The sequence below is a fragment of the Schistocerca piceifrons genome, chromosome 3 (genome assembly GCF_021461385.2).
Source record: "Schistocerca piceifrons isolate TAMUIC-IGC-003096 chromosome 3, iqSchPice1.1, whole genome shotgun sequence".
NCBI classification, from domain to species: domain Eukaryota; kingdom Metazoa; phylum Arthropoda; class Insecta; order Orthoptera; family Acrididae; genus Schistocerca; species Schistocerca piceifrons.
Window position 1 is genome coordinate 692,785,713 of NC_060140.1, and position 27,487 is coordinate 692,813,199.

General features: G+C 42.9%; 1 protein-coding gene across 1 annotated transcript in view; it reads left to right on the forward strand.

Annotated features, from left to right (window-relative positions):
* Positions 1-27,487, forward strand: part of LOC124788099 (ATP-dependent translocase ABCB1-like) — a 180,654-nt gene that overhangs the window by 139,566 nt on the left and 13,601 nt on the right. The window contains exons 17-19 of the mRNA XM_047255214.1: positions 1,340-1,543; positions 12,051-12,292; positions 22,751-22,910. Of these exons, the coding sequence (XP_047111170.1) occupies positions 1,340-1,543; positions 12,051-12,292; positions 22,751-22,910 (606 nt within the window). The remainder of the gene's footprint in view (positions 1-1,339; positions 1,544-12,050; positions 12,293-22,750; positions 22,911-27,487) is intronic.

A 27,487-nucleotide genomic window follows, 5' to 3' on the forward strand; every position in this document is an offset into this window, starting at 1 on the left:
GCAAGAATACCGGCCTCATACGTCCACATGAGCCTACTGAGAGGGAAGACCATCGTGTGTGCGTATGGCTCTGGGGCATCGTACTGCATCTGTAGCGGCAATCTTACCAGCAGTTGCCACTACAGTGACGCATCAAACTGTTACAAACAGGTTACTTCAAGGGCAGCTCCGAACCAGATGCCTTGCAGTGTGCGTTGCGCTGACCCCCAAACCACCGCCATTTGCAACTTCAGTGGCGTCAAGCGAGAGCTCATTGGAGGGCAGAGTGGAAGTCTGTTATGTTTTCTGATGCAAGCTGGTTCTGTCTCGATGGCAGCGATAGCCGTATGTTGGTTAGATGGAGATCACATGGGGGCCTGCTACCAATCTGTCTGCATGCTAGATGCACTGCACCTTTACATGGAGTTAAAGTCTGGGATGTGGAGTTATGGTCTGGGGTACGATTTCGTATAACAGCGGGATCACTCTCGCGGTTATCCCACGTACCCTGACTGCAAATATGTGTATCAGCCTCGTGATACGACCAACTATGCTGCATTCATGAACAGCATTCAATGCGATCCTTGCCCACGTACCGCTGGTGTTACCCGAGATGTTCTACAGAATGTGGACGTGTTGCCTTGGACTGCTGAAGCACCAGACCTGTCTACTGCCGAGCACATATGGGACATCTTCGTACGACAACTCCAGCGTCATCAGCAAGCAGCATTAGCGTTCCTGTATTAACCGACTAAGTGCAACAGGCACCGGAATTCCATCCCACAGATTCCTAACCGCCACCTGTAAAGCACAATGCATGCACGTTTTCATGTTTGCATTCAACATTCTGGCAGTTACACCGGTTATTAACGTACCAACATTTCACGTTTGCAATGGGTCATCTCGAGCTTATATTAACCTGCGTCCTTGCAATTTTAATCACTTAATATATTACCTAGACAAATCTATTTCCAAAATTTCATTAATCTGCTTTAATTATCTGTAGGTGCTGCTATTTTTTTCGGTCAGTGTACGTATAAAATAGAACATTGAGCTATAGCTGTAATCGTTCGTTACATCAATATGTTTACTTTTGTAGAATCTTTGTCCTAAGTACAAAATATAGTTCTTACACTCTGCGAAAGAGAAGATATTGTGTGTGTTTGTAGTTTCTATTCGGGTCCTGAAGCGCCAACTGGGTCAATGTCACAGCTTATCGACTGATGACCACTCCCCGTTACTTTATTCAGCAAACTGTAGGATACAAACATCACATTAAAGATATTCAGTAATGCAGACTTGTAGGATAGCGATTTGTCACGGCGTCTGAAGCTCCAATAACACTGTGTGTTTCCGACAGGCCACAGGACAGCGGATCGGCGCCGTGGTGCAGGCCCTCTGCACGCTAGCGCTGTCTGTGATCGCGTGCCTGTTCTTCGAGTGGCGGCTAGGTCTGGTGGCCATCGCCTTCATCCCAGTCATGGTGCTGGCTCAGTACTTCGACGACCGGATGGTGCTCAAGGAAGCCAAGCGCAAGCAGAAGTCCATGGAGAAGGCCACTATCGTACGTACTTATCGGCAATCAACTCTGAGTAAGAAAGTTATTTAGAAGCCAAAGTTCTTCTGCATTAGGTTAATTAAGTTTTGAAAATAAATTTTCGTCACATTAACTGGTGACCATCCACCTCTATAATACAGTCACGCACATCATCATAATGACAGGCGCAATTTATGTTCTCACCATACATATTATTGTGTTTGTGTCTAAACTGTCATTCTCAATGCCTGAAGAACGATATGAGGTACCGTGAATAGAACGACCTCCTCCATGGCAGCTAGCATGGATTTCGGAAACATAGATCATGTGAAACCCAACGCATGATCCTCATATGACATTCTGAAAGCCATGGATCAAGGTTGCCAGATAGATGCAGTACTTTTCGATTTGCTGAAAAGCATTTGACTCAGTACAACGCCTACGCTTATTATCAGAAGTACGATCGTATGGGGTAACAGACTAAATAGATGACTGGACTCCTCTTGCTAGGCAGGACGCAGAATGTTTCCTTAGATGGAGAGCCATCGACAGGCGTATAAGTAATTTCGGGTATATCCCAAGGAAGTGTGTCGGATTTCTTGCTGTTCATGTTGTGTATTAATATCATTGTGAATAATACTAATAGTAACTGATACGTTTCGTGCGATTTATTGATTGCTCAACGTTTATAAGGGTTGGGACCAAATGAAGATTAAGCACCATTCACAAAATAGATAAGACAATTTATTTAATAATACATAACAAGACTGAAATGCTATCTTCTGAGAACATTTAAAAGAATTTTAGTAGTGATAACAATTTTTGATTAATGCAGATCAAGAGCCTTTATGCTTCGTTAAAGTTTGAAAATAAAAATTCAACAATTATTCTCAGGTGCTAACAACAAATAATCGCTCAAATTGAATGCAGTTTAACAAGGATTATTAAAAAAAAATAGTTTTTGATGTTTCTGAGCAACAGTCATACAATAATTTTCAAATGAGCACACCACCACATTACTGTATTGTTGTTTATTTCATTTCGACCATGTTTCGGACTTTTATGCCATTTTCAAGTGGTAAAGTTTGTCATTATATGTGTTAATGACATAAACTATATCTCTTGGAAAGGCAGAAAACGCCGAAATGCGGTCATAATTAAAATAACAACGTAACCGTTAAATGGCGGTGTGTTCATTCAATGATTATTAAGCAGTTTTTGAATCTATAGGAATGATAATTAACTTTACTAATTAGATATCCAAAAACGGAAAGATTAAGTGCTCCAAGAGCTGTACCAAAGTTAAAATAAAATTCTACGACCAAGAGAAACTGCAGAATAACAGCGACATCATAAATACAGCAAAAACACTCTGTAAACCTGGTCAAATAGCTACCGACAGTACAGCTATAGCGAGCACCCTGATTCTGGCGGGAACTGTTACTGCGGGGCCATTACTGCGCGGTCATGAATTAGCCGTCTAATTAATCAGCATCACCGCCACATAAATGTAACATAGAAATGGAACCGTACTTCGAATAATTCCACAAAAGTACGCCCTCAACAGATTCATAGACAGCGTTGAAGACAGCTAACATGGTTGGTGGCGGCAGGAACGTCAGCGGACGTAATTCCAACAGGTCACACCTCCAGCAGCCGATCCTGCTGCAGATAGACTACGTCATTGGGACTCCTCTGCACCATTCCAACCAGACGTCCCAACTAGCGTCACACTCTCTACGCCCCGTGTCTTATGTGACCCCAATGTCTTCTATCGGACCCAGAATCCTTGGAAGCTAGTAGGCCACGGGCTAACAACCGCACCTCTTCAGTCTTCAACCGCCACTCAGCTCCTTCTGCCTCACCTTGCCCCGCACTGGCAAATCCCCCCCTTTCCAGCATATGTGTGCCCTCTCGCTGATACGCTCCGTGCACCACGAACTTTGTCTCAAGGACGTTCTACGATTTATCGACAGTTCGTGGCAGACGAATTACGGCGTAGACGTATCAGCACAAATATTCAGTCAGAATTTGATAAGATGTCAAGGTGGTGCAAAGATTGTATAGTTGCTTTAAATTTTCAGAAATGTAAAACTGTGCACTTCACAAAACGAAAAATCATGGTATCCAGTGAATAAAATATCAGTGACAGTCGGTAAAATCACACAAAAATCTGGGTGCAACATTCAGGAGGAACATGAAATAGAACTATCCCATAGGCTTTACATAGGTAAAGCAGGTGACAGTTTTCTGTTTACATCTACACTTACACAGATACTCCGCAAGCCACCGTAAGGTGTGTGGTGGAGGGTACCACGTACCACTACTTGTCATTTCCTTTCCTGTTCCACTCGCAAAGGAGCGAGGGAATAACGACTATCCACATGATGAGCGCCGGCCGGTGTGGCCGAGCGGTTCTAGGCGCTTCAGTCTGGAACCGCGCGATCGCTACGGTCGCCGGTTCGAATCCTGCCTCGGGCATGGATGTTTGTGATGTCCATAGGTTAGTTAGGTTTAAGTAGTTCTAAGTTCTAGGGGACTGTTGACCTCAGATGTTAAGTCCCATAGTGCTCAGAGCCATTTGAACCATTTTACATGATGAGCCGTAAGTTCTCATATCTTATCTTCTTCGTCCTTACGCGCAACGTATGATGGCGGCAGTCAGCTTCAAATGCCGGTTCTCTAACTTTTCTCAATGGTGTTTGTCAACAAGAACGTCACCTTCCCTCCAGGGATTCCCATTTGAGTTACCGAAGCATCTCCATGACACTTACGTGTTGTACGAACCTACTGGTAACAATTCTTGCAGCCCGCCTATTCGATGTTAACGTCCCTCTCTGGGAATTTCAATGTCCGAGGGGAGATCGGGACAACGCCGCAGTTGCGGCGTTCTTCGCGTTATTGGTAGAATAGTGGGGAAGTGCAATAGTCTACAAAGGAGACTGTTTAAAGATCACTCGCACGACCGTTTCTTGGTTATTGATCAAGTGTGTGGGACCAATACCAAATAGGACTACAGGTGACTTGAACGTGCACAGAGAAGGACAGCAGGAATGGCCACAAGTTTGCATCACCCGGGGGAGAGTGTCAGACAGATGTTGAAAGAACGAAGTGGCCGACTCTTGAAGATAGATGGAAACTATCCCGAGAAAGTTCACAAATACAGTTTCAAGAAACGGGTTTAAAAGACTACTCTAGGAGTATGTTACAACCCGCAACATATCGTTCCCAGAGGGAACGTAAGGACAAGATTAGATTAATTACAGCACGCATAGAGGCATTTAAACAATCATTGTTCCCGCGCTCCACATGTGAACGGAAGAGGAAAAGGCCTTGCTAAGTGCTGCAGTGGACGTATCCTTTGCCACGCACTTCAAAGTGCTTCGCAGAGTATAGGTATTGATGTAGACATAGATATTTACGTCCATAGTAAAGCCATTGATAGGCTGCCTCGAACAGAGTGAAAGTAAATAAATTTTTACGACGGAAAAAGGGCGATTCGATTTGTGGTGCTTATCTGTGTTGATGTAGAGATCCCAATCTCTGTTTATATATGTGGTGTCTGCCTACTAAGCAGGAGACCCGGGTTAGAACACCAGTCCGTTATAAACTTTCAATTTTTCCAATTGATTTCGGTCAGTGCCCACCCCAGCCAATGTCTGTAATTCCTAATTCCTTCGTATCTTAATTCATAATGGCTGCTGAGAACAGACGCGCCGCCCCCCCCAAATATATATATATATACACGAGTCACGTCACGTCAGACATAACACTCCTTTTATTTCGTGAATGATTAGACGTACTGAAACGCGGGTTTCGGCAAATGTTAGAGAGTCGTGAGGCACGTATGTTTTTGTTTGGTTAATGTATTTAGCGCAGGTATCAACTGAAATACTGAAATAAGTACTTTTCTAAGTGGAACTAAACACTTTTTGTAACTGCCTTCGACAGCTATTGAGAAAACATTGACAGCGATACAGCGTTTGTTAATGTAGACATTGAAACCCGTCGTAAAAAAAATCGAAGAATGTCCTATAACGTGAGAGGATGGTAACCGGAAACGGCATTTCCGATGCAAAGACTGCCAAGCAGGCGTCTCGGTCCAGGCTGCGTAGTTGTATACGTAAGGTATGCCTGTGCTCCGAGAATAAAGCTCTATTTTCTCATGAACCGACATACGACTTAGATGCAGGGTCACCTACGAATGCTGTATATGGAAACCGACATAGGCTAAATCTTGCGTATCACAGAGGGCTTAGGAAAACTATTTCATACGTGGGTTGGAACTTCAATATTGGCAACTATTTATTTACAGCTCGTACAAAATAGGTACGTTTGTCAAAGTTATACTGACCTTCAAAATAGTTACCAGCATTGTGTACAACCTGTTGCCAGCGATGTGGAAGTCGTAGGGTACTCTTAGCAGTGTCAGTTGTGTTGTAAGTTCGAGCGGCGCAGTCTATTGCCCGACGAATTTGTAGCAGTTCTGAAGCGAATGCCGTGAAGTGTTTCCTTCAGTTTAGAAATCGAATTGAACTCACGAGGGCTTAAGTCAGGGAGTGCAGTAGGTGGTATAGCACTTAGCAGCCCCAACAGTCAAACAAATCAGTAACAGCTTGCACTGTACGTGCTGGAACATTGTCCTCCAAAATGATGATCAGGTCCTGCAGAAAGTGTCATCACTTCTGTCTCTATGCTGTTCATTTTAGAACACAACCTACAACCAGCTTAGAGACGTATGTTTTCCAGCTTAGTATTACCATGAACGTTGTCCTTTATCTACACGGACAATGGCAATAGTAACCCAGTTCGGGCATCGGCGAACATCTGTTTTCGTTCTAGTTACTTAATACTACGACATGCTGCTGGGCCACGCAATATTTGTTGATACGTAGTTGTGCTCGTCGCAGTATTGTAATAAATGTCCACCTCATACACTTGCTTATTTAAGCAGGCCACCACCTACACAGATGATGAGTCGCAGGGCTTTAACGAAAATATATGTTCATGAAAATTTTGTAGCATAGTACCTTTATGTCCTTCCGTGTTGATGAGACATGGTAATGTCTTATACTGCATTCCACCACTGGTAGGTAATCCTGTGCGACAATAAGATTCTTTATAACCATTTGCATTATTAGAAGCACAGCAGGATCTTTCAGCGTAAAATGTTTATCATACTCACTTGCTACCACCTCTGTAATTATAAACATCCGCATTTTGTACATTTCTTTGAATGAATGGGATCCAAATTTCATATAGCGTCCATCCTTCTTCTTGAAGCTGCAGATTTTACATACACTAGGAAAGCGCGCACATACAAAGGTGAATGAGTGATGATTTATACGCACAGAGAAAATAAATTATTTTGTGACTAGTTTGTTTCGTTTCCTTCTGACTTTTTCTTGAAAACCTGACACAGAAACTAGAGACAGAGATAGTCTACCGTCTGTAACAGAAAGCATGTTTGTGTACAGAACTTCATTGTGTTTAACATAGGTGTTGTCAAATGTTTACTAATACGAAAATAGTCAGAAAATGGATAGCGTTGTGCACCAACTAGTTAATCCTAAGTACGTGTCCCACGAGGAAAAACAGACACTCTGTGGCTTTTATAACAAAGCGCTGTTAATAAGAACCCGACCGTAACACTTCTTCAACTAGCATTTAAATTCCTGGAACAGCCATACATGTTACAAAATGTATGTATGTTAATATGTGTGTGCGTGGGTGTGTGCGTGCGTGGGTGCGTGAGTACGCAGGTGCGTGCGTGTGTGGGTATTTGTGTGTGTGTGTGTGTGTGTGTGTGTGTGTGTGTGTGTGTGTGTGTGTGTGTGTGTTCCACATCTCCTCCCAAAACATTGAGGTGATTTCAACAAACTTTGTACACACATCCTTCAGTGTACCGCATGTGATTCAGGAGGTGTCATAAACACTTAGATGCATGAAAAAATGCCGCATCATGCATGAAGTCTTGATACATTTATTCTTTACAAACACTGGCAGCGCTTTTGACAGCTTTCAACTGTGAAGCGGAAACGGCTGTACGTGAAAACAATTACTTTTTATAGAGCTACGAAGAGGTGTTGCCAAAGAGACGTTTACAAAATCGCTCTGTAGACAAGCGAAGCAGCTGTGCCTAACGCACAGAAACTGTCTGGGATATTACACTATAAACACTGTTCATTACTTTTCGTTTTAAGGGCAATGCCGGCTTTGTCAGTTAGTACTTCACAAAAGGGCTTCGCTTTACTTGTTGGATTCTGAGAAATTGCAATTAGGCAAGAAAGGAGACTGCTTACAAAACACTCGTGCGGCCCAGCCTAGGGTATTAAAGTACGTGGAACTCATGTTGTTATTGTGGTCTTCAGTCCTGAGACTGGTTTGATGTAGCTCTCCATGCTACTCTATCCAGTGCAAGCTTCTTCATCTCCTCATAACGAAAAGATTAACAGGGATACTGAATGTATACAAAAAATGACAGCAAGAATGGTTACACGTTTGTGCGTCTTCGTTGTTTCGCTGCGAATTTACTGATCCATTAAATTTCTGAGGCGCACTCGTTGAAACTATTTCGTCAGTGTGTTAGCTCACTCAGATGATGACCGAATGGTGTACCGTCGAAAAACGAAATGAAGCAATGGAGTTTCTGCAGTCTGCGCGTCCGAAATCTAATCGCAGGTTTGCTTGAAAATGCTGAAAGCCTGCAATAGTAGACGCTTCAGAATGAACGCCCGCGAAAGCCTACGTACAATGTTCAAGAGCAAGCTTTAAGAGGAATTTAAGTGTTACTTATCGCTCCCGTAATGACCCCCAGGAGTAAATTAGACTAATTACAGTTCGCACATAAGCAATCATTCTTCTGGCATTCCCTATGGAAATGGACCAGGAAGAAGCTCAAATAAATGATATGGGAGTAGGTGATGCCAATGCACTTCAAGTGGTTTGCAGAGTATAAATGTAGATGTGGGTAAACCTGGCCCTTTACCGTCGAGATTCCACGCATGTACTAATGTCGTACACTCTAAGACAAAAGATATAAGTTAAAAAAGACGCACTGCGAAAGTATTATCCGAACTGGACGGAAATGGGTAGATGTGATGTACATGTGCAGACAAACAAATGATCGCATCTTAAGAAAAAATAGATGATTTATTCAAGACCCAGAGCTTCACAAACGGAGCAAGTTAGTAACGGGTTGATCGAACTCAGGCTCTTAAGCAAGTTGATATTTGGTTTGACATTAATTGGTAGAATTGCTAGATGTTCTCCTGAGGTATATCATTCCAAATTTTGTCCAATTAGCACGTTATATCGTTAAAATCGAGAGATGGTTGGAGGGCCCAGCCGCAATGCTCCAAACGCTCTCAACTGAAAAGGCTGCTGTTCAAGTTAGGGCCTGGTAAGCATGAGAAAAGCAATAGAAACTCTCTCCGTGTGAGGGCTGGCATTATCTTGCTGAAATGCAAGCCCAGGATGGCCATAAAGGGCAAGAAAACGGGCCGCAGAATACCGTCGACTTACAGTGCCGCTGCGCAGTAATGGTTCCGCGGACGATCAGAGAGGGCTTGCTATGAAAAGAAATGTCCGTACCTAGTAGGTGAGTGGTCAGTGCAAGGGAATGTCATACCTAACGGCCCGAGTTTGATTCCCGGCTGGGTCGGAGATTTTCTCCGCTCAGGGACTGGGTGTTTTGCTTATCATCATCTCATCTCCATCGACACGCAAGTCGCAGAAGTGGCGTCAACTCGAAAGACTTGCACCAGGTGAACCGTCTACTCGATGGGAGGCCCTAGCCACAACGCATTTCTTTTTTATGAAATGAAATGGCACTCTAGATCGTCAATACTGGTTGCCAGGTCATATGGCGGGTGACAGTGAGGTTCGTATCCCGCCGTTGTCTCCAGATGCGGCTTTGTTTTGGAATGTCATTCACTGGAATAGAATTGTCTTCGTTGACGATTCGCATACGATCCCCTACGACTAGCGCAGACATGTCTGGAGACTCGGTTAGTGTTAGGATACCACCCACGCTGTCGCCTGCCATACTTCCCAATAACCAGGAGTGATAATCCGGGACGCATTTCTTCTCATAGCGCGATCCCTTTGGTTATCCGCGGCACACATACAGCATGGCGATACGTCTGCGATATTCACGGCAAACTGTCCTGGGTTTACATTTCAGCAAGATAATTCCCGCCTGCTCACGGCGAGAATTTTTACTGCTTCTCTTCGTGACTGCCAAACCTTATCTTGCGCAGCAAGGTTGCCGGACCTCTCCCCAGTTGAGAACGTTTGGAGCATAATGGACAGAGCTAAGGATTTTTGACGATCTAGCGCGCCAGCTGGACAGAACTGGGCACTACATCCCTCGGGAGGACATGCAACAATCCTTTCAACGAATATCACGGCGAATAGCTTCTAGCATGAGGGACAGAGTTGGACGAACGCGATACTGACTTGCTCGGTTTGTGAAGCTCTTTGTGTTGAATAAGTCATCCAATTTTCCTGTAACTGTACTCATTTGTTTGTCTGTGTGTGCACATCACGCCTGTTTACTTGCAACGGTACTTTCGCGTTCTCGTCAATACAGTACCAGAACGTTTAAGTTCTACCACTGTAAAGACGGAAGATCCGCGATTCGGAATGTCAGAACTGTGCAGTAAGTAGTGGCAGGAACACCGTCACAAAATCACGCAGCACCAACACTCCAAACCATCGACTCTCTGAGAGAGATTTTAACCGTGTTCAACCCAATGGTAAAGTATCGAACTATTTTTCTTCGAATCATACAGTTTGTGGGAAAAGCAGTGAGAATAATTACTTTTGGAGACTTTTTATCAGACAAAGCCTGTTATAACAATAAACTGTTTCGCTTAATAAAACGGCCGCCAGTCCAAATCGGGCACAGTGTCTACACAAAAAGATGAAGTCAATTTTCGACACTGAATAAATAACTACTTTTACTCATTACGGTCACTTGGCAGTAAGTACTGTTTATCCCACTTTCTGTTACTTATAGAATTTATCACTATACTTCAGTAATTATATAAAGAAAACACACATATGTTTCAACAAGGATACAAAAAAATATTAAACTTATAGCTATCATTCATATGACCAAAACTATTATTTAACACGACTAAATTTCATTTCTTTAGGACTGTTATTTGTTAACGTTTCACCAACACCAATATTTGTCTGGCTTTCTTTGACATGGAGAAGTAACACGAACAATTACTGTTAAGATTGTTGCCATTAAACAATTATGTTACTTTACTTTCAGAAATACTATTGAAAACTTATCCTCATGGCCACGCAAAGCGGTGGACCTTAAACTGAGATGTGCAAACATTAGTATTTAATAATGATTTTCAGAATTTACTACCAAAACAGTACTCTTGCCAGTAATATACTATTATTCAAGCTTCAATAAACACCAGGATACTCGGGAGTAAAATTCGTTTAGGTAAGGACTCTACTGAGGTAAATGACATAGATCAAGGTTAAACACAAAGGTAAATTTAACACTTATATTCCACTGATTGAAGATGGATGGTTCACTCTGTGATACACTTCTAAATAAAGTACTTTGCCTGTTACTGATGTCGAAGGTGGCGTGAGGCGGCACTGCGTACTAACATTGCATAGGTACGGCTCTTAATGTACATAGCTCTGTCTTCCTCTTGGTGACGACGATAAAATTGCAAATTTCTGAGCTATTAATTTATTCCCGTACTGCGCCAATGATGTAGAACACGTCCGAGGCCAAAAACCCAGTCTTGCAAGTAAATTCGGTGCTTCTAGTGCTTGACCAACGTAATGCGTGTTCACCACTTGCAGGGCAGCTACCGACTGTGTGCCACTCGCGCGCTAATTCTCACTCGCGCAACCCACCACCTATTCCATTCCACTACAGAACGGAGTTCCGTTCTATCTATGATCCCTAAATCTTTTCAATTTACGCTTCTGCTTACAAAAACCCTAAGTATGAACCATCTACAATTGCATGACAGCATATACATACAAAATTGACATAATTAATTACAGTTGTACTTGAAATATTACATAATTTTTTACAAAATATGTTTTAATACACCTACGTCAAAGAGGTTATTTTATATAGATAAACTACACTTAACAAAAGCTTACTCTCGTTATAGTATTTTCTTAATTTTTCAAAATTATTATGGAACAAAAATAATTTTAAAATATTCAGATTAATGGCAGTATTATTTTTACAATAGCATTACAGACTTTCGTCCCTTCGAATAATTCCTTCGTGTTACGTCTCTTCTTTTTTTTTATCTTGCAGTGTATATTGCTGATGGTGGTGGTAATGAAATGAAGTTGTTAGGAGGTATACTTTGTCATTTTATATTGTGGTTTTACCAACCACCTTCTTACTCGCTCTGTTGTATGTATGAAGAACTCATGTTGGCAGCATTTCTGGTATGCCTGCGAGCGTCTCGTCAGACCAACATCCTCAAGTTAAGCTGCGGATCTACAGCTTATGGACTGCCCTGGTTGACAGGTGGCGGTGGAGGCGGTGGGCAGCATCCGCACGGTGGCGGGCCTGTGCCGTGAGCTGCAGTTCCACGCCAAGTACATGCTGGAGCTGGAGCCGGCCATCCGCCTCGCCAAGCGCAACACCTACGTGCGAGCAGCCGTCTTCAGCCTGGCACGCAGCCTCGGCACCTTCGTCTACGCCATCTGCATCTACTACGGAGGCTTCCTCATCGTCTCCGACGGCGTACCCTACCAAGACGTCTTCAAGTGAGTCCAAATCAATGAAGATGCCACACGAAATATTTCTTCGTTGCCTCTTTTTTTCTATCATACGGGGTGTAGATCCAAATTTATCCACTTCGAACATATACTGAAATACCCGAAGATATCTGTAATCTAAGTGGATAACTCGGGCGTCGAGGACTTTGGTTCGTTGCTTTTCCTAGAGCGTTGCCTGCCGAGTTTTCCTCCTCCGCTTTTCATCATCGTTGTGAATTACACACACACAGCTCTACACTAAGTACAAAATCATCATAGTTACCTACGCGAAACAGCAGCTAAAACGTCGGACATGCTAGCCGCCGAAGTGTAGTCAACTAGAAGGGCTTGCGCGAAACAGAAATAAAAATCCTGGACAAATAAACACAAGATGTCGTAAAACTGCCATATGAACCGTAATTTTTTTTCAATATAAAGTACACAGATTTTTTGTCTCGAGTGTCAGTGTTCGCTAAAACAAATTCAGAAATCAAACTGTTTTATTGGCCTTCAGTCCAAAGACTGATTTCATACAGCTTCCATGCTACTCTATCCTGTACAAGCCTCTTCATCTCAAAATAACTGCTGTAACTTGCATCCTTCTGAATCTGCTTACTGTGTGTATACCTTGGTCTCCAATTTTTACCGCCAACACTTCTCTCTAATACTAAACTGGTGACCCCCTTGGTGTCTCAGACTGTGTCCTATCAACCGATCATTTCTTTTAGTCAAGTCGTGTTACAAATTCCCTGTCTCTCCAATTCTGTTCAGAATTCATAATTTTAGATTCTGTGTTTTAACCGTTTAGAATTAAATTTATGTACATTTTTAAAAACGGATGTTGAAAACTTAACATACGAGACGTAAATCGCTTCCCATTGCTGCTCAGCCATCAGCAGCAGTTTTGCAACTGATCAGTACAGCTGTTCCAAGCGTCATCATTGTCAACAGGAAGGGTAACGATACATCATTTTAACGTATGTTCTTTTTAATGTTTTATGAACTCCCTATGTAAATCAGCAGTTTTAATTTTTCAATATGTGAAGATGGCTTACTACTAGATGCCGAAACCGGTCACATTTTTAGCAAATGGTTGTGCTACACAGACTTTTTTACTAATTTCTGTTCAGTACCTTCTCATTAATTTCATTATCTACCCATGTAATCTTCAGCATTCTTCTGTAGCACCACATGTCAAAAGCTTCTATTCACTTTTTGTCTAAATTCCATGAACCATGGACCTTGCCGTTGGTGGGATCGCTTGTGTGCTCCAGTGATACAGATAGTCGTGAGACAAGTGCAACCATACCGGAGGGGTATTGTTAAGAGGCCAGAGGAACTTGTGGTTCCTGAAAAGGGACAGCAGTAGTATTTTCAGTATTTACAGTGTCAACGGTCTGGATGTTTGACTGATCCGGCCTTGTAAAGTCAACGAATCAACGAGCCTAGCTGTGCTGGTACTGCAAATGTCGGAAACTAAGGACAAACTATAACCGCAGTTTCTTCCCGAGGGAATGCAGCTCTACTGTGCGGTTTGGTCTGGCAAACGTGACAGATATTTAATTTTACGTGCTTCTTGCGGCTGGTTGAATGATGTTCCTATAGGGACCGAAATAAAACTCAAAATCATGGTATTGTACTGTACCAAGGAAATTATGGAACCTGAAATGTTTTGTACTTTTAACATCAGTGCAGCTGAAATGTACAGTGGCACAACTTTCTATGTAGTTCCTGTAACGTTTCAGCCAGTCATCCACTACCCCTGGAAACATTTTATCTAGACAAAAAAATGTTAGTTAGTCACACTTTTACTATAAAATTGAACTTCGTTAAACAATATATTACAAAAATATTTTCCATATTCTACATAGTTTAAAAAGTAGTGAAATATTGCAAATTAAAATTACTATAATTTCTGTATATTTTTAAAACTGTAGAGTCTGGAAGGAACACCTCCCGTATTTCAAAACGTATTTACGAACAAACTAATAAAGATACAAAGAAAATACTTTTATGAACAACAGCTTGTATGCCATTTTACGTTAAGTGGTTTTAAAAATTATGTCCGCTCAGTGGCAGCCTTCGTTGTTGACACGTTGACGAAACCTTTCCCAGAAGTTGTCGACGGTTCTTCGTGCCATTTCCGGTGGGGAGGCAGCTACTTCCTGGATAATTGCCTTCTTAAGTACTTACAGGGTTGTGGGAGGACGTTCGTACACTTGACCCTTTAAGTGTCCCCAGAGAAAAAAAATCACAAAATGATAAATCGGGTCTCTTGTAGGCCAGACAACTACTCGTTGAGATAGGAGAAGACGTCCAGCAAACTTTATATACGTCACCGAGAAGTGTGAGCTGCGGCTCCATCTTGTGGGAATCAGACCGCTTACTCCCCCTGCATGGTCCTCAACAAACTAGTTTAACGTAGGCCGCAGGAAGCCTTCCTTCACGTGAAGTAGCGATTTGTGATTACCGGTACCGTTACGCCATCTTCTTCGAAAAAAATACGGACCCCACACTCCAAATTCATCGCTGGCGCACCACACTGCCTCACGATGGCTGTTAGGTGGTCGATGTTGAAGTTCTTGAGGCGTTTCTGCTACCCAGTAGCGGAAATTTTATTTCTTTACAGCACCTGACGGTTGAAACTGGGTCTCATAAGAGGAAATTAGAAGTGTCACAGGGAATGCTGTGAAGAATTTCCTCACATAAAGCTGTGCGAGGTTGAAAATCTCTCTCACTTTCTTGTTGGGTTACCATCGCTTTCTATGTGTGCATGCGAAGATCTCCGTGCAGGATTCCTCTGACACTCCTCTCAGACATCCCTGGGGCAGCTGTATGTTTAAATGTTGAAGGCTACGGAGAATTCTTGACGAACGCTCTCACAAGCATCATAATTCCCGGCGTTGTTACACTTCTAGGTCGGCCAGTAGATTTTACTTTCGAAACAGAAACTGACAGTCTAAAGTTTGATATCCAAACTCGATTAATTTTTGTACCAGGGACAGAATCGGCCAAGTTCTAAACGAATATCAAATACTCGCTGAGTAGTAATCACAGAACTGCTCCGTAATAAACGCCCGGCCCTCACCTAGCACTACGACACGTACATCGCTGTCAATCGATACCCAGTTCACATCAGTATTCTCACCACAACTCACACAGAAGCCTCTACAAATAAGGGACGTCTTTCTGCTGGTCCCTGTACTTAACGTAAAATGTGGATGGTGAAGCCATAATTTGTCACTTATGCACCATCTTGTGCCTTGAAACGGACGAAGGCCTTTTACTATGGAACACGTGACATTTGCGTATGTGCTCAGTTGCTTTAATGCCTTAACATTTTTCCCTGTCTTGAAAATGGAAATTTATGTTATTTTCCAATAGCTTATATATGAAAATGCTTTTGACTTGTAACCAGGCTTTGATAACAGTTCTTCTCAATTTGTTTCATTTGCTGAGTATTCGTGTATAGTAACCGTAACCACGCAACACACAGACTTTTAAATATCATCTGGCAAGATTTTACCAATTACAGCACCTTCACATTTCAATATAACGTTTCTTCCTAGGTACAGGACTATGTTGAACCTAGGAATAGGTTTTTTTATTTCGAAAACCTTAGGTTTCTGGAGAAATTATTGTAATTTCGGAAAAAGATTGAAGCACACAGAAAGTGAATGGTATCATTCTAAAATGGAATAAGAAAATGTATTAAATTTCTGCTACAGGGCTGGGCAGAGGAGAAAGTTAGTAAGTATTCCAAGGTACAACACTCCCCTACAACAAAAAATGGAAACACTTCGAGGTGCATCGTACTGTGACATTCGCTGTCGTTATTCCCGACACACAGAAACATTGGTAACAAGTAAGTCCACAGCAGATACCGGCGCAACGGTGTTTTTCTGTCTCGGACACTTCATGTGCTCAGCAAGTATGCTTCCCATACGGTTCCCAATAGATACTCGTGTGAAGAGCAACGTATAGGGAGGTCACTCCGCTGATACAGTAAAAGTGTGACCATATGGACCTACACATTTATAGAAGTTAAGGAGACGATCTATTGGATCATGAATACTTTGAGCAATCCTTGACACTATATCTGTACAACGTTAAGCTCCATTATTCGTTTGCATTGAAACCTTATGGATGACTGACGGTATTACGTCTGAATACTGCTAGGTCTTTAGCCAAATAGAAATGAGACAACACGCAGCAAACACATAATCCTTGGCGAAATCGACTCAGCTCTCTCCGGTCAATAAACAGATTTATAATCAAATGAGACGAGTGAGTGCAGTACTAGTTACCTTCAACGTGTAATAAAAAATTGTCCTTGAGATTCGTTCTTGAGAACAACAGGCTTAGGTGTGGAACAGATTATATTTTGTGGAACAGATTATATTTTGTGGAACAGATTATATTTAGTTACAGAGGGTCGCCTAACCTTGAAAAAGTTGTAGTACAGTTTAAAGGATCTTGTAATTTAAGATTACACTGAGATTAATATTTATTTGGTATAATGATAGAAGCAAACCGCAATAAAATTAACAGAGGAAGAAGTTCTGTAAACCTCAGTTCATATGACAAAATGAAGCTAACACTGTGGGCAGGCACTAAAAAGTGTGAAAGACTAGATGGACAAAGAGCAACAAGAGCTTCTCATCTCGTCAGTCGAGAAATCAGAGTTAACGATACAACACGAAGTCACAGATTACAGGCAAATTAAGCAACACGAGTTGCGAGGTACAGTAAGCAAGTAACCAGCTGCTCATAATACGGATCACACTGCCCCAACTCCATCACTCACATTTCCCCAATAATAGCGAGAGGGCCCCTGTCAGCACCAGAGAGCCAGAGCAGGACCACTCGGAATCTTCGTTCATGGGTCTCAGCTGCTCAAACTCTTGAATATACCATTTGGAGTGGACGATCCGTTTCTATTTCCAATGTGAAAGATGATAATATCGTTTATTTCATGAAAAAACAAAACAGGGGAACCCAGCAGAAGTTCCCATTCTTGATGTACAAAGCACACGTTAACAAAAACGAGACTACTATTGGGCTTTAGCAGTGTCTCCTCGATTGGCTGCATTGCGTAAACATGGTGGCAGGGTGACTCATGTCGACCGGATGACCAAAATGATGGAGTGACAGCAACTTTTTTCCCATTCTGGCCAGGAATTACTGTGGTGTCTCGACCTTTGATGCTCGTGCAGGCAGAAATACGAAATTGATTTATTTTTATATTTACAGTGGTGGCAGGGCACCACGAAACCGCAGCCAGGTCAGACACCGGTCCCGAAGCAGGCCACAACCTCATTCCCGAGGAAACTGCCCGCCGTCTCGCTGAGGATGTTCACAGACCTCTGTGTAGCTTAACGCCGACGGCTATGGTGGTATTGAGTAACTGACATTATGTGATGTCATTCACAGGCCTCTGCTGGCAACAGAACCCTGAGAGCACAACGGGAGTGCATCCACCCTGTGCGAAAAATGCGAAACCTTCCAACCAAGCCCACAAGTCTCGCACTGTCAATAAGATAACCACCAAATAGCGTCATAAAATGAAACAATACCGTTTATCGATAAATGACAGTAATGTTCCATCACATCCCATCGACTCCACACCAGCAGACGCCACAGACTGCTCCTCCCAACGAATCACTACTCATCTGAATACTTCAGCATATCTCACAGCCGTTTGTTGTCGTCATTCCATATCGCTGCAGTCTTGACCTACTGCGCGTGAGAGTCAGTGGGGCACACCACATGTGCTTGTAAACGTACCTTTCGATTCTGTTCATAAGATAAACAGGTACCAAATACACTAAGAAGGTTTTATAAGATCACTTCTTTGTCATGAATTGTCAGTGAACCGAACTTTGCCGTTGTTCCTGTGCTCCCCAATCGTTAGACACTCTTCTTGACTTTTCCACACCATGCGCAGAACTGCACTCTGACCCAACTGAAGTGGAAATGGTTCAAATGGCTCTGAGCACTATGGGACTTAACATCTGTGGTCATCAGTCCCCTAGAACTTAGAACTACTTAAACCTAACTAACCTAAGGACATCACACACATCCACGCCCGAGGCAGGATTCGAACCTGCGACCGGAGCGGTCTCGCGGTTCCAGACTGAAGCGCCTAGACCACACGGCCACACCGGCCGGCAACTGAAGTGGAGTGGCAGACACTTCGCTTTGTCACAGTCAAAAAAGACCAGATTGCAGCCTGTAACTACCACCCAAGACGACTATTTACTAAATACAGTGTTCTCGCTCAGCAGTTACAACACATACCTGCTGTACCATGCAGGAACTGAAGCGATGTTTGGGTGTCCAAGGGAAGATTAACACGTCGAAGCATTTATTAAAACTAAAAATAATTACACTTCTCTTATTTTTCATATCCAAGCGGACGATTTAGAAACAACACGATATTAATATCTATCATAGAAATCTTACTTCCAATCAGTCGAATTAAAAACATAAAACTAAAAATCATTCACAAGAAGAAATTTACGCGACAGTAACTTCCTGTAAAATTTACGACACTCTACTACAGATACCCTTTTCCCTTCTGAATCATCTTTTCTGAACAAACTCCATAAGTAATCCATAAATAATAAACAACAAATTTTTGAGAGACCATTAACGCACCTTGAAAGCAACTAAATATTCAGAAATCATAATAAAAGCAAATTCAGTAGCAATGGTTTACATTATTATAAAATACAAGGCTCTACCCAAGAAACGTAGTTGCCTAAGACCGAACGTTGGCCAACACAACCAAGCGGCGCCAGCCCTTTGCGACTAACAGTCGTGGCTCCTCAGTCAGTCCAACTGACATCTGATCATTTCAAAGCTAAACATCTGATGTACCTCCGATGCCCATCCAACACCTCGTACACCAGACATTCCATTACACAGTCTGAAAAGAACAATAATTAACAGCCAGAAAGTAAGAAGCTTACAACCGATAGCCACCGTGAGTCCCAAGTCGCAAGATAGTTGCAATGACAGAATTAACAAGGATTCACTCATTCTCCGATTCAGTCATCACAGTAATCACATGATCAGTTAAGCACTCACACAATAATAGTACATTTAGGTAAGCCCGTATATACACAACATACAGTATTAAATAAAATTCCTCAAGTGCTAGAAGCATTCCTTTACAAATTTGTGTCCTTATGTCAACAAGTAGCACAGTAACATATGCCTTATCAGACCAACAACTGCATGAAATGGTTCAAATTGCTCTAAGCACTAAGTGACTTAACATCTGAGGTCATCCGTCCCCTAGACTTAGAACTACTTAAACCTAACTAACCTAAAGACATCACACACATTCATGCCCAAGGCAAGATTCGAACCTGTGACCGTAGCAGCAGCGCGGTACCGGACTGAAGCGCCTAGAACCACTCTGCCGGCAACTGCATGAAAAACACGAGAAATTCAGGAAGACTGTGGTGAGAGAAGAACTATACTAAGCAACATAGAATGACATCACATAATGTCAGTTACTCAATACCACCATAGCCGTCGGCGTTAAGCTACACAGAGTGAATAATTTTCGCGTTTATAATACACCAGTAACTTCAGCCACCCACTGCCAGACGTTTATCAACTCCGCAGAAGCATGGGATCTGGGAATTTTCAAGTTAACCTACCAAGGAATATAATATCGTGTTACTTCTGCAACGAAGCTCGTGATCTTCAATCTTACCGGTCTCAATTCACAAATGTAAGACACCTCCAGATTAAGCCACCAGTCTAGTAAGCACTGACACAGTCCAAAACCCAAATTAGTAATATTCGCCGTTAGTTACTTTAACAGGAATATTCGTCGGGCAGTTACTTCAACAACTACTCGTGTAACGAGTCATCACTGTGCTGCCGCACTGTCCCCCACCATTCGACATCGCATTACTTGCTCACTCTTTCCCTTTATGACTCTCGATGGGGCCACTAGCTCGGGTCAAGGAGGGTATCATTTGCAGACGTGGCACTGATCGGCACACTACCGACTGACTGCGACAGGCTGTGAGATATGGTAAAGGTATTACAGTTCCACTGTGACACGAGGCTTGCCATTGTTCTCTCCCGGAAACTTCAAACAGATTCATCACGTCAAGTGAGCTGTGTGTCTGTAAATACACTCCTGGAAATGGAAAAAAGAACACATTGACACCGGTGTGTCAGACCCACCATACTTGCTCCGGACACTGCGAGAGGGCTGTACAAGCAATGATCACACGCACGGCACAGCGGACACACCAGGAACCGCGGTGTTGGCCGTCGAATGGCGCTAGCTGCGCAGCATTTGTGCACCGCCGCCGTCAGTGTCAGCCAGTTTGCCGTGGCATACGGAGCTCCATCGCAGTCTTTAACACTGGTAGCATGCCGCGACAGCGTGGACGTGAACCGTATGTGCAGTTGACGAACTTTGAGCGAGGGCGTATAGTGGGCATGCGGGAGTCCGGGTGGACGTACCGCCGAATTGCTCAACCCGTGGGGCGTGAGGTCTCCACAGTACATCGATGTTGTCACCAGTGGTCGGCGGAAGGTGCACGTGCCCGTCGACCTGGGACCGGACCGCAGCGACGCACGGATGCACGCCAAGACCGTAGGATCCTACGCAGTGCCGTAGGGGACCGCACCGCCACTTCCCAGCAAATTAGGGACACTATTGCTCCTGGGGTATCGAAGAGGACCATTCGCAACCGTCTCCATGAAGCTGGGCTACGGTGCCGCACACCGTTAGGCCGTCTTCCGCTCACGCCCCAACATCGTGCAGCCCGCCTCCAGTGGTGTCGCGACAGGCGTGAATGGAGGGACGAATGGAGACGTGTCGTCTTCAGCGATGAGAGTCGCTTCTGCCTTGGTGCCAATGATGGTCGTATGCGTGTTTGGCGCCGTGCAGGTGAGCGCCACAATCAGGACTGCATACGACCGAGGCACACAGGGCCAACACCCGGCATCATGGTGTGGGGAGCGATCTCCTACACTGGCCGTACACCACTGGTGATCGTCGAGGGGACACTGAATAGTGCACGGTACATCCAAACCGTCATCGAACCCATCGTTCTACCATTCCTAGACCGGCAAGGGAACTTGCTGTTCCAACAGGACAATGCACGTCCACATGTATCCCGTGCCACCCAATGTGCTCCAGAAGGTGTAAGTCAACTACCCTGGCCAGCAAGATCTCCGGATCTGTCCCCCATTGAGCATGTTTGGGACTGGATGAAGCGTCGTCTCACACGGTCTGCACGTCCAGCAAGAACGCTGGTCCAACTGAGGCGCCAGGTGGAAATGGCATGGCAAGCCGTTCCACAGGACTACATCCAGCATCTCTACGATCGTCTCCATGGGAGAATAGCAGCCTGCATTGCTGCGAAAGGTGGATATACACTGTACTAGTGCCGACATTGTGCATGCTCTGTAGCCTGTGTGTATGTGCCTGTGGTTCTGTCAGTGTGATCATGTGATGTATCTGACCCCAGGAATGTGTCAATAAAGTTTCCCCTTCCTGGGACAATGAATTCACGGTGTTCTTATTTCAATTTCCAGGAGTGTATAATTGCTCTCTAACAGTACTCGATTACATTATGTCTGGGATAGGTGAGTAACATTCTAACGGTCTTACCTGAGACGGAGGTATCACTATATGCGTAGTATTTGCAAGTTTCAGAATTCACCTGTAAAAATTTACGTGGTACTCACGTTTCTAACGTTGTTGCGTCTTTGTAATGGATTCCATAAGCAGTATGCGCAATCTTTTCTCGTATCCATAGATCGTATGACGTGTGATACACACTATTTACATGATTGTATTTGATGAGTGAGGTTAGAATGACACAAGTCCTAGCCATCAGCTGAAGTACCGCTTAATGTATTACAGATATTCTTCTGTACATTTGGCGGAGTCCTACCTCGAAGGATGGTTCGACTGGAAACGATGCATCATTCCTGTTCAGTCCGAGTTATAGCTCCGTCTCGAATGACTTTGTCATCGAGGAGTCATTAAGCCGTAATCGTCCTTCCTTCCTTATGCTTCATGTCAAGAGAAACCGGGGACAGGTGGAAAATAAAATTTTCGCTAGCACTTTGCACTGTTTGAATTTAGTTTTTCTCAGATGTATAATTACACAAAAGCAGTTTTTCACGTTAGATTTGGGATTCAGTGGAAAAGAAGCATAGGAACAAGGTTAAAGAAGTGAAGGATTGCCTAGGAGAAATTCAAAACACCAGTCTCAATCGTTGGAAGTAGACTTCTCCGCAACTGCTCTCTACAGCTCTACAGAGGAGACTTGTGTTATTAACTCGAAACATCATAAACACCGAACTCTCACTGTAAATATTTGGGTATTACACTACGTTACTGCCTTTTGTTTACATTATAAATACTCATTTTAGCTAAGAGGAGTAAGTGTACGTTAAATATTTCTTCTTTTTTTTCAGAGTAACTGAAGCATTGTTCTTCGGGACGTATATGGTCGCAACGGCCCTGTCGTTCGCTCCAAACTTCAGGAAAGGCCTGAACGCAGCATCCAAAATCTTCTACCTGCTCAACCGCCAGCCCAAAGTAGTTGATCCTACCAATGCTTCGGATAAAGAATGGGTACGTAAATAACAAGGGGGCGATATTGGAATCCAGTAAAATTTTTTGTGACACACGCTGTACGTTAGCGCATTGTTGCCTCCTATCAGGTCCAAAAATGGTTCAAATGGCTTTGAGCACTATGGGACTTAACATCTGAGGTAATCAGTCCCCTAGAACGTAGAACTACTTAAACCTAACTAACCTAAGGGCGTCACATACATCCATGCCCGAGGCAGGATTCGAACCTGCGACCGTAGCAGTCTCGCGGATCCGGACTGAAGCGCCTAGAACCCCTCGGCCACCGCGGCCGGCCTATCAGGTCCATTGTCTAGGAAACACCTACTGAAATTCTAAGATTTTTACGCCTACTAGGATTAATCCTGGTAACTGTGAACAAGAATTTACCAGTTTCAAGTGTAGATATGCTACTCCTGTTGTATATGAGGTATGATACCGAGAGAATGAGACAGAGTACTGGAAGAGTTAAGCCGAAATAAGGTTCCTGGAGCGGTTGCCGTTCCCTCAGACTTATTGCAGAAGCCAGCTATTAAAAACCTATTCCACCTGGTAATCAAGATGAGACAGGCAAAATACCCTCATACTTCCAGAAGAATGTAATGAGACCAGTCCCATAAAGCGCAGATGCTGACAGGTGTTAATATTATTGAACTATCAATTTTATAAGACTCGGCAACAATATTCAGACACTTATGACCTATAGTGCAATGGAAAGACTGACACAGGGCGATATCGGGCAAGATCAGTCAGAGTCCCGGAGAAATGTCTTGTCCTAAAGGTAGTTTGAAGAAACGCCAACCTGCCTTTGCGGGATTTGTAGACTCGGTAAAAGCTTCTGAGAACGTAGACTAGAACACATTCATGGAAATTATAAAACTAGTAGGGATAAAAAACAGAAGCCAGACAGCAGTTATAAGAGTCAAAGTGTATGACAGGGAAACAGTAGTTGAGAAGATAGTGAGACAAGGCTATATTGCCGATCTCCGATGTCGTACAATTTGTGCTCATTGAGAAACCTATGAAGAATAGCAAGGGAAAATTAGAAATGAAAATTAAAGTTCAAACAGATGAAAAAAATAATTTGAGGCTTGCTGATGACATTGCACTGCTGTCAGAAACAGTCAAGGATTTGTATAATGTTATAACCCTCCTATCTCTCCGGTTAATTGGGCTTTTCTGTTTGACCGTCTACCTAAAATCCGTAATCTTTGGGGAAAAGGCATCTATTCCGAAGAATAATGCAAAACAGAGAAGTAAATGAAGTTATAACCGAATCTCCACTGTTCAGTACTTTAGCAATAAAGATTAGAAACACATTTGTGTTAACTTTATGTATTTTTATTGTGTAAACTAGTTTTTAATTAACAGTAGTTAGTGGAAAATTTGGAAGAAAGGTTTTCTAAGTATGTCATTAATGAAATAACGAACGGTCGCTAGTTCCTCACCGGAACAAGAATAATTAAATTGAAACTGAACTTTATACCCGTAAGAAATCTTAGTAAGAATAGTTACTGGCGTCATGACTTAGTAACTGTACCACTTTCAAGTACTTCACACCACACATGTCACAGTAGTCAGATAATAATCAAATAGCAAACAACATATTATATTAATTTTCAGAGATCAATTAAAGTAAGATTGTTTACTGGCTGTGGAGAGAAACTTTTTGTTACGTTACTCACCGTAATACTGACTGTTGTAGTTGTAGCAAGCAGAAAGATTGTTTGAATTTACTCATTGGCAAGGACTGTCATGTATCTAGCAGTTACTGTGATATTTCTTTGTAATAAAAGTTAAAAATTATGCCACAAGCTGTAAACTAGAACTGTGCTTTGACAATGAAATTCAATGTCCAAGCTACGTAAAGTTTTACTTCAATTTTTTTATTATGAACGTTACTCTGTTTTTAGCAAATGAATTAATACTGGCTTTTGCATCATTCTACTGCTGACATTATTCTTACTACAATGAAAGATTTCATTATAACGTAACTGTCCAAAAGTTGGAAAAATTATGTTTTGATGATCTAATGAATTGATGTTCACTTCATTTGCAGTTCATTTTCCGATTATTAAGGGATGGGATGGATACTACTTGGATAATGACTTACGAAAATTATTTACTTGACAATATGCACGAAAACAATGTTACTCAAGCAATAAAATTGCAACTACGCTGTTCAGTCTATTACACTTCTAGTTATAAAAAGTCTAGATCTTACTTCACTTCATGATGCCGTTGGTTTGTCTAGTGGCTTCATTTAGCGGTAAATAGGGCGCAGATTGATCTTCTTGCGACTCCATAGCCAGTAGCAAGGGCCAACAGTACTCCTGATGTTATGTAAATTACTCTTGCTGCATTTTTACTGTGCCCAATAAATGCCATACCTTGCCCATATTAAACATCCACCAAAACAACCATTTCAGTTTTCAGTACTCCACACCTCGGAAACAGACTTTTTGTCTCCGCACTTTTACATAGTCACACTGGCGAATACGCACAGCCAATGACACCAATCTCCTCCTCGCGACTCCCAACTTCTACTTTTTTGGTGCGCTCGCACGCCCGGCGATAATGTGTTTACAGTTTATTACACTCTTTGACAATAGTTTTTCCCTGATTAGGCCAGCGAGTCTACTTAAAAAATGTTAAAATTTCATGCGTATTCTCTTTCTTAAATAACAAATAGCATTTGTAATTTGATAACTTATTTGCAAGAATAATATTCAGCACAACTAATAAAGCAGACTTCGCAAAACACGTAGAAAATGTATGATCATCCGCAGAGTTGTGGTATTACAATGTGTTGAATCGATCGACTGAAGTCGAATCAACTGTGGCGGCGCAGAGAGATTAGAAAATGACGCACTGAAACTGTTGCGTTTGGGCAGGCAGTTTAACTGAGAAGGGTTGAAGCAGAGGGTATATAAGATGCAGAATGGCAACAGCAAGAAAAGCGTTCCTGAATACGAGATGTGTGTTAACGTCGAATATAAATTCAAGTGTTAGGAAATCTCTTCTGACATATGGAGTGTAGCCTCGTACGGAAGTTGAATATGGACAATAAAGATTCATACAAGAAGAGCGTAGAAGCTCTTGAAATGTAGTGCTACAGAAGAATGTTGAATATTAGATGAATACTTCCAAATACTAATAGCGAGATAGTGAACCAAATTGGACTGAAGAGAGATTGAGAGAAAGGATCGGTTGATAGCACACACCTAAGGAATCAAGAAATTATCTATTTGTTAGTGAAGGGAACTGTGTGTGATGGGAGGGGTGAGGGAGGGAGGGGAAGGGGGAAAGGTAAAGACTACAGAGGAAGAACAAGACCTGCCTACAGTAAAAGCAGGTTCATATGGATAGCAGTAGTTTTGCAGGACTGAAGAGAGTTGCACAGGATAGACTGACTCATAGATTTGTGTCAACCCGCCTTCGGACTGAAACCAGTGCAACAGCTTACGATACAGTGAGGGGACAAAAGCAACGGTGTAGCGTTACACACATATACTGATGGCGCTGGTATCACTTACACAAAATATTAAAAGATAGTGCATTAGCGTAGCTGTAATTTCTACTCGGTTGATTCATGTGAAAAGGTTTCCAATGTGATCATGGCCGCACGACGGCAATTAACAAACTTTGAATGCGGAATGGTAGTTCCAGCTAGATGCTTGGGTCACTACATTTCGGAAATCTTTAGGGAATTCAATATTCTGAGATTCACAGTGTCATGAGTGTGCCGAGAATACCAGATTCCAGGCATTACCTCTGACGATGGACAACGTCGTGGCCGACAGGCTTCACTTACCGACCGATAGCAGCGGCGTTTGCGTAGAGTACACAAGTAACGCTGCTTAAACAACAGCAGAAATCAATGTGGGACATACGACGGACCTATGCGTTAGGATAGTGTGGCGAAGTTTGGCGTTAACGGACTAGAAAGCAGGCGACCGAGCGAGTGCCTTTGCTAACAGCACGGCATCGTCTGCAGCGCCTCTCCTGGACTCGTGATCGTATTGGTTGGTGCAAGGTGATTAGAAAGCCGTGACCTGGTAAGATGGGTCCCGATTTCTGTTAGTAACAGCTAATGGTAGGATTAGAGTGTGGTGAAGCCATGGACCCAATTTGTCAACAAGGCACTGCGCAAGCTGGTGGTGGCTCCATAATGGAGTGGGCTGTGTTTACATGAAAATCGTTAGGTCCCCTGAGCCAACTGAACCTATCCTTGCAGCCAAACTACGTTGGAAGTTTTGTGGATGTCAATGAGGCATGTCACCAGGCCACAACTGTTAGCGACTCGTTTGAAGACCATTCCGGACAATTCTAGCGAAAAAGATCGCTATTCTGATAGCCCAACATGGATCCCCTCAAATATTTATGGGATATAATCGAGAGGTCAGTTCGTGCACAAAATCTTGCACTGATAACGTTCTGCAATTAGGACGTTTACAGAGGCAGCGTGGCTCAGTATTTCTGCGAGGGACTTCCGGCTACTTGTTGAGTCCATGCCATGTCGAGTTGCTGCACTACGCCGAGCTGCAGGATGTCCGACACCTTATTAGGAGGTATCTCAT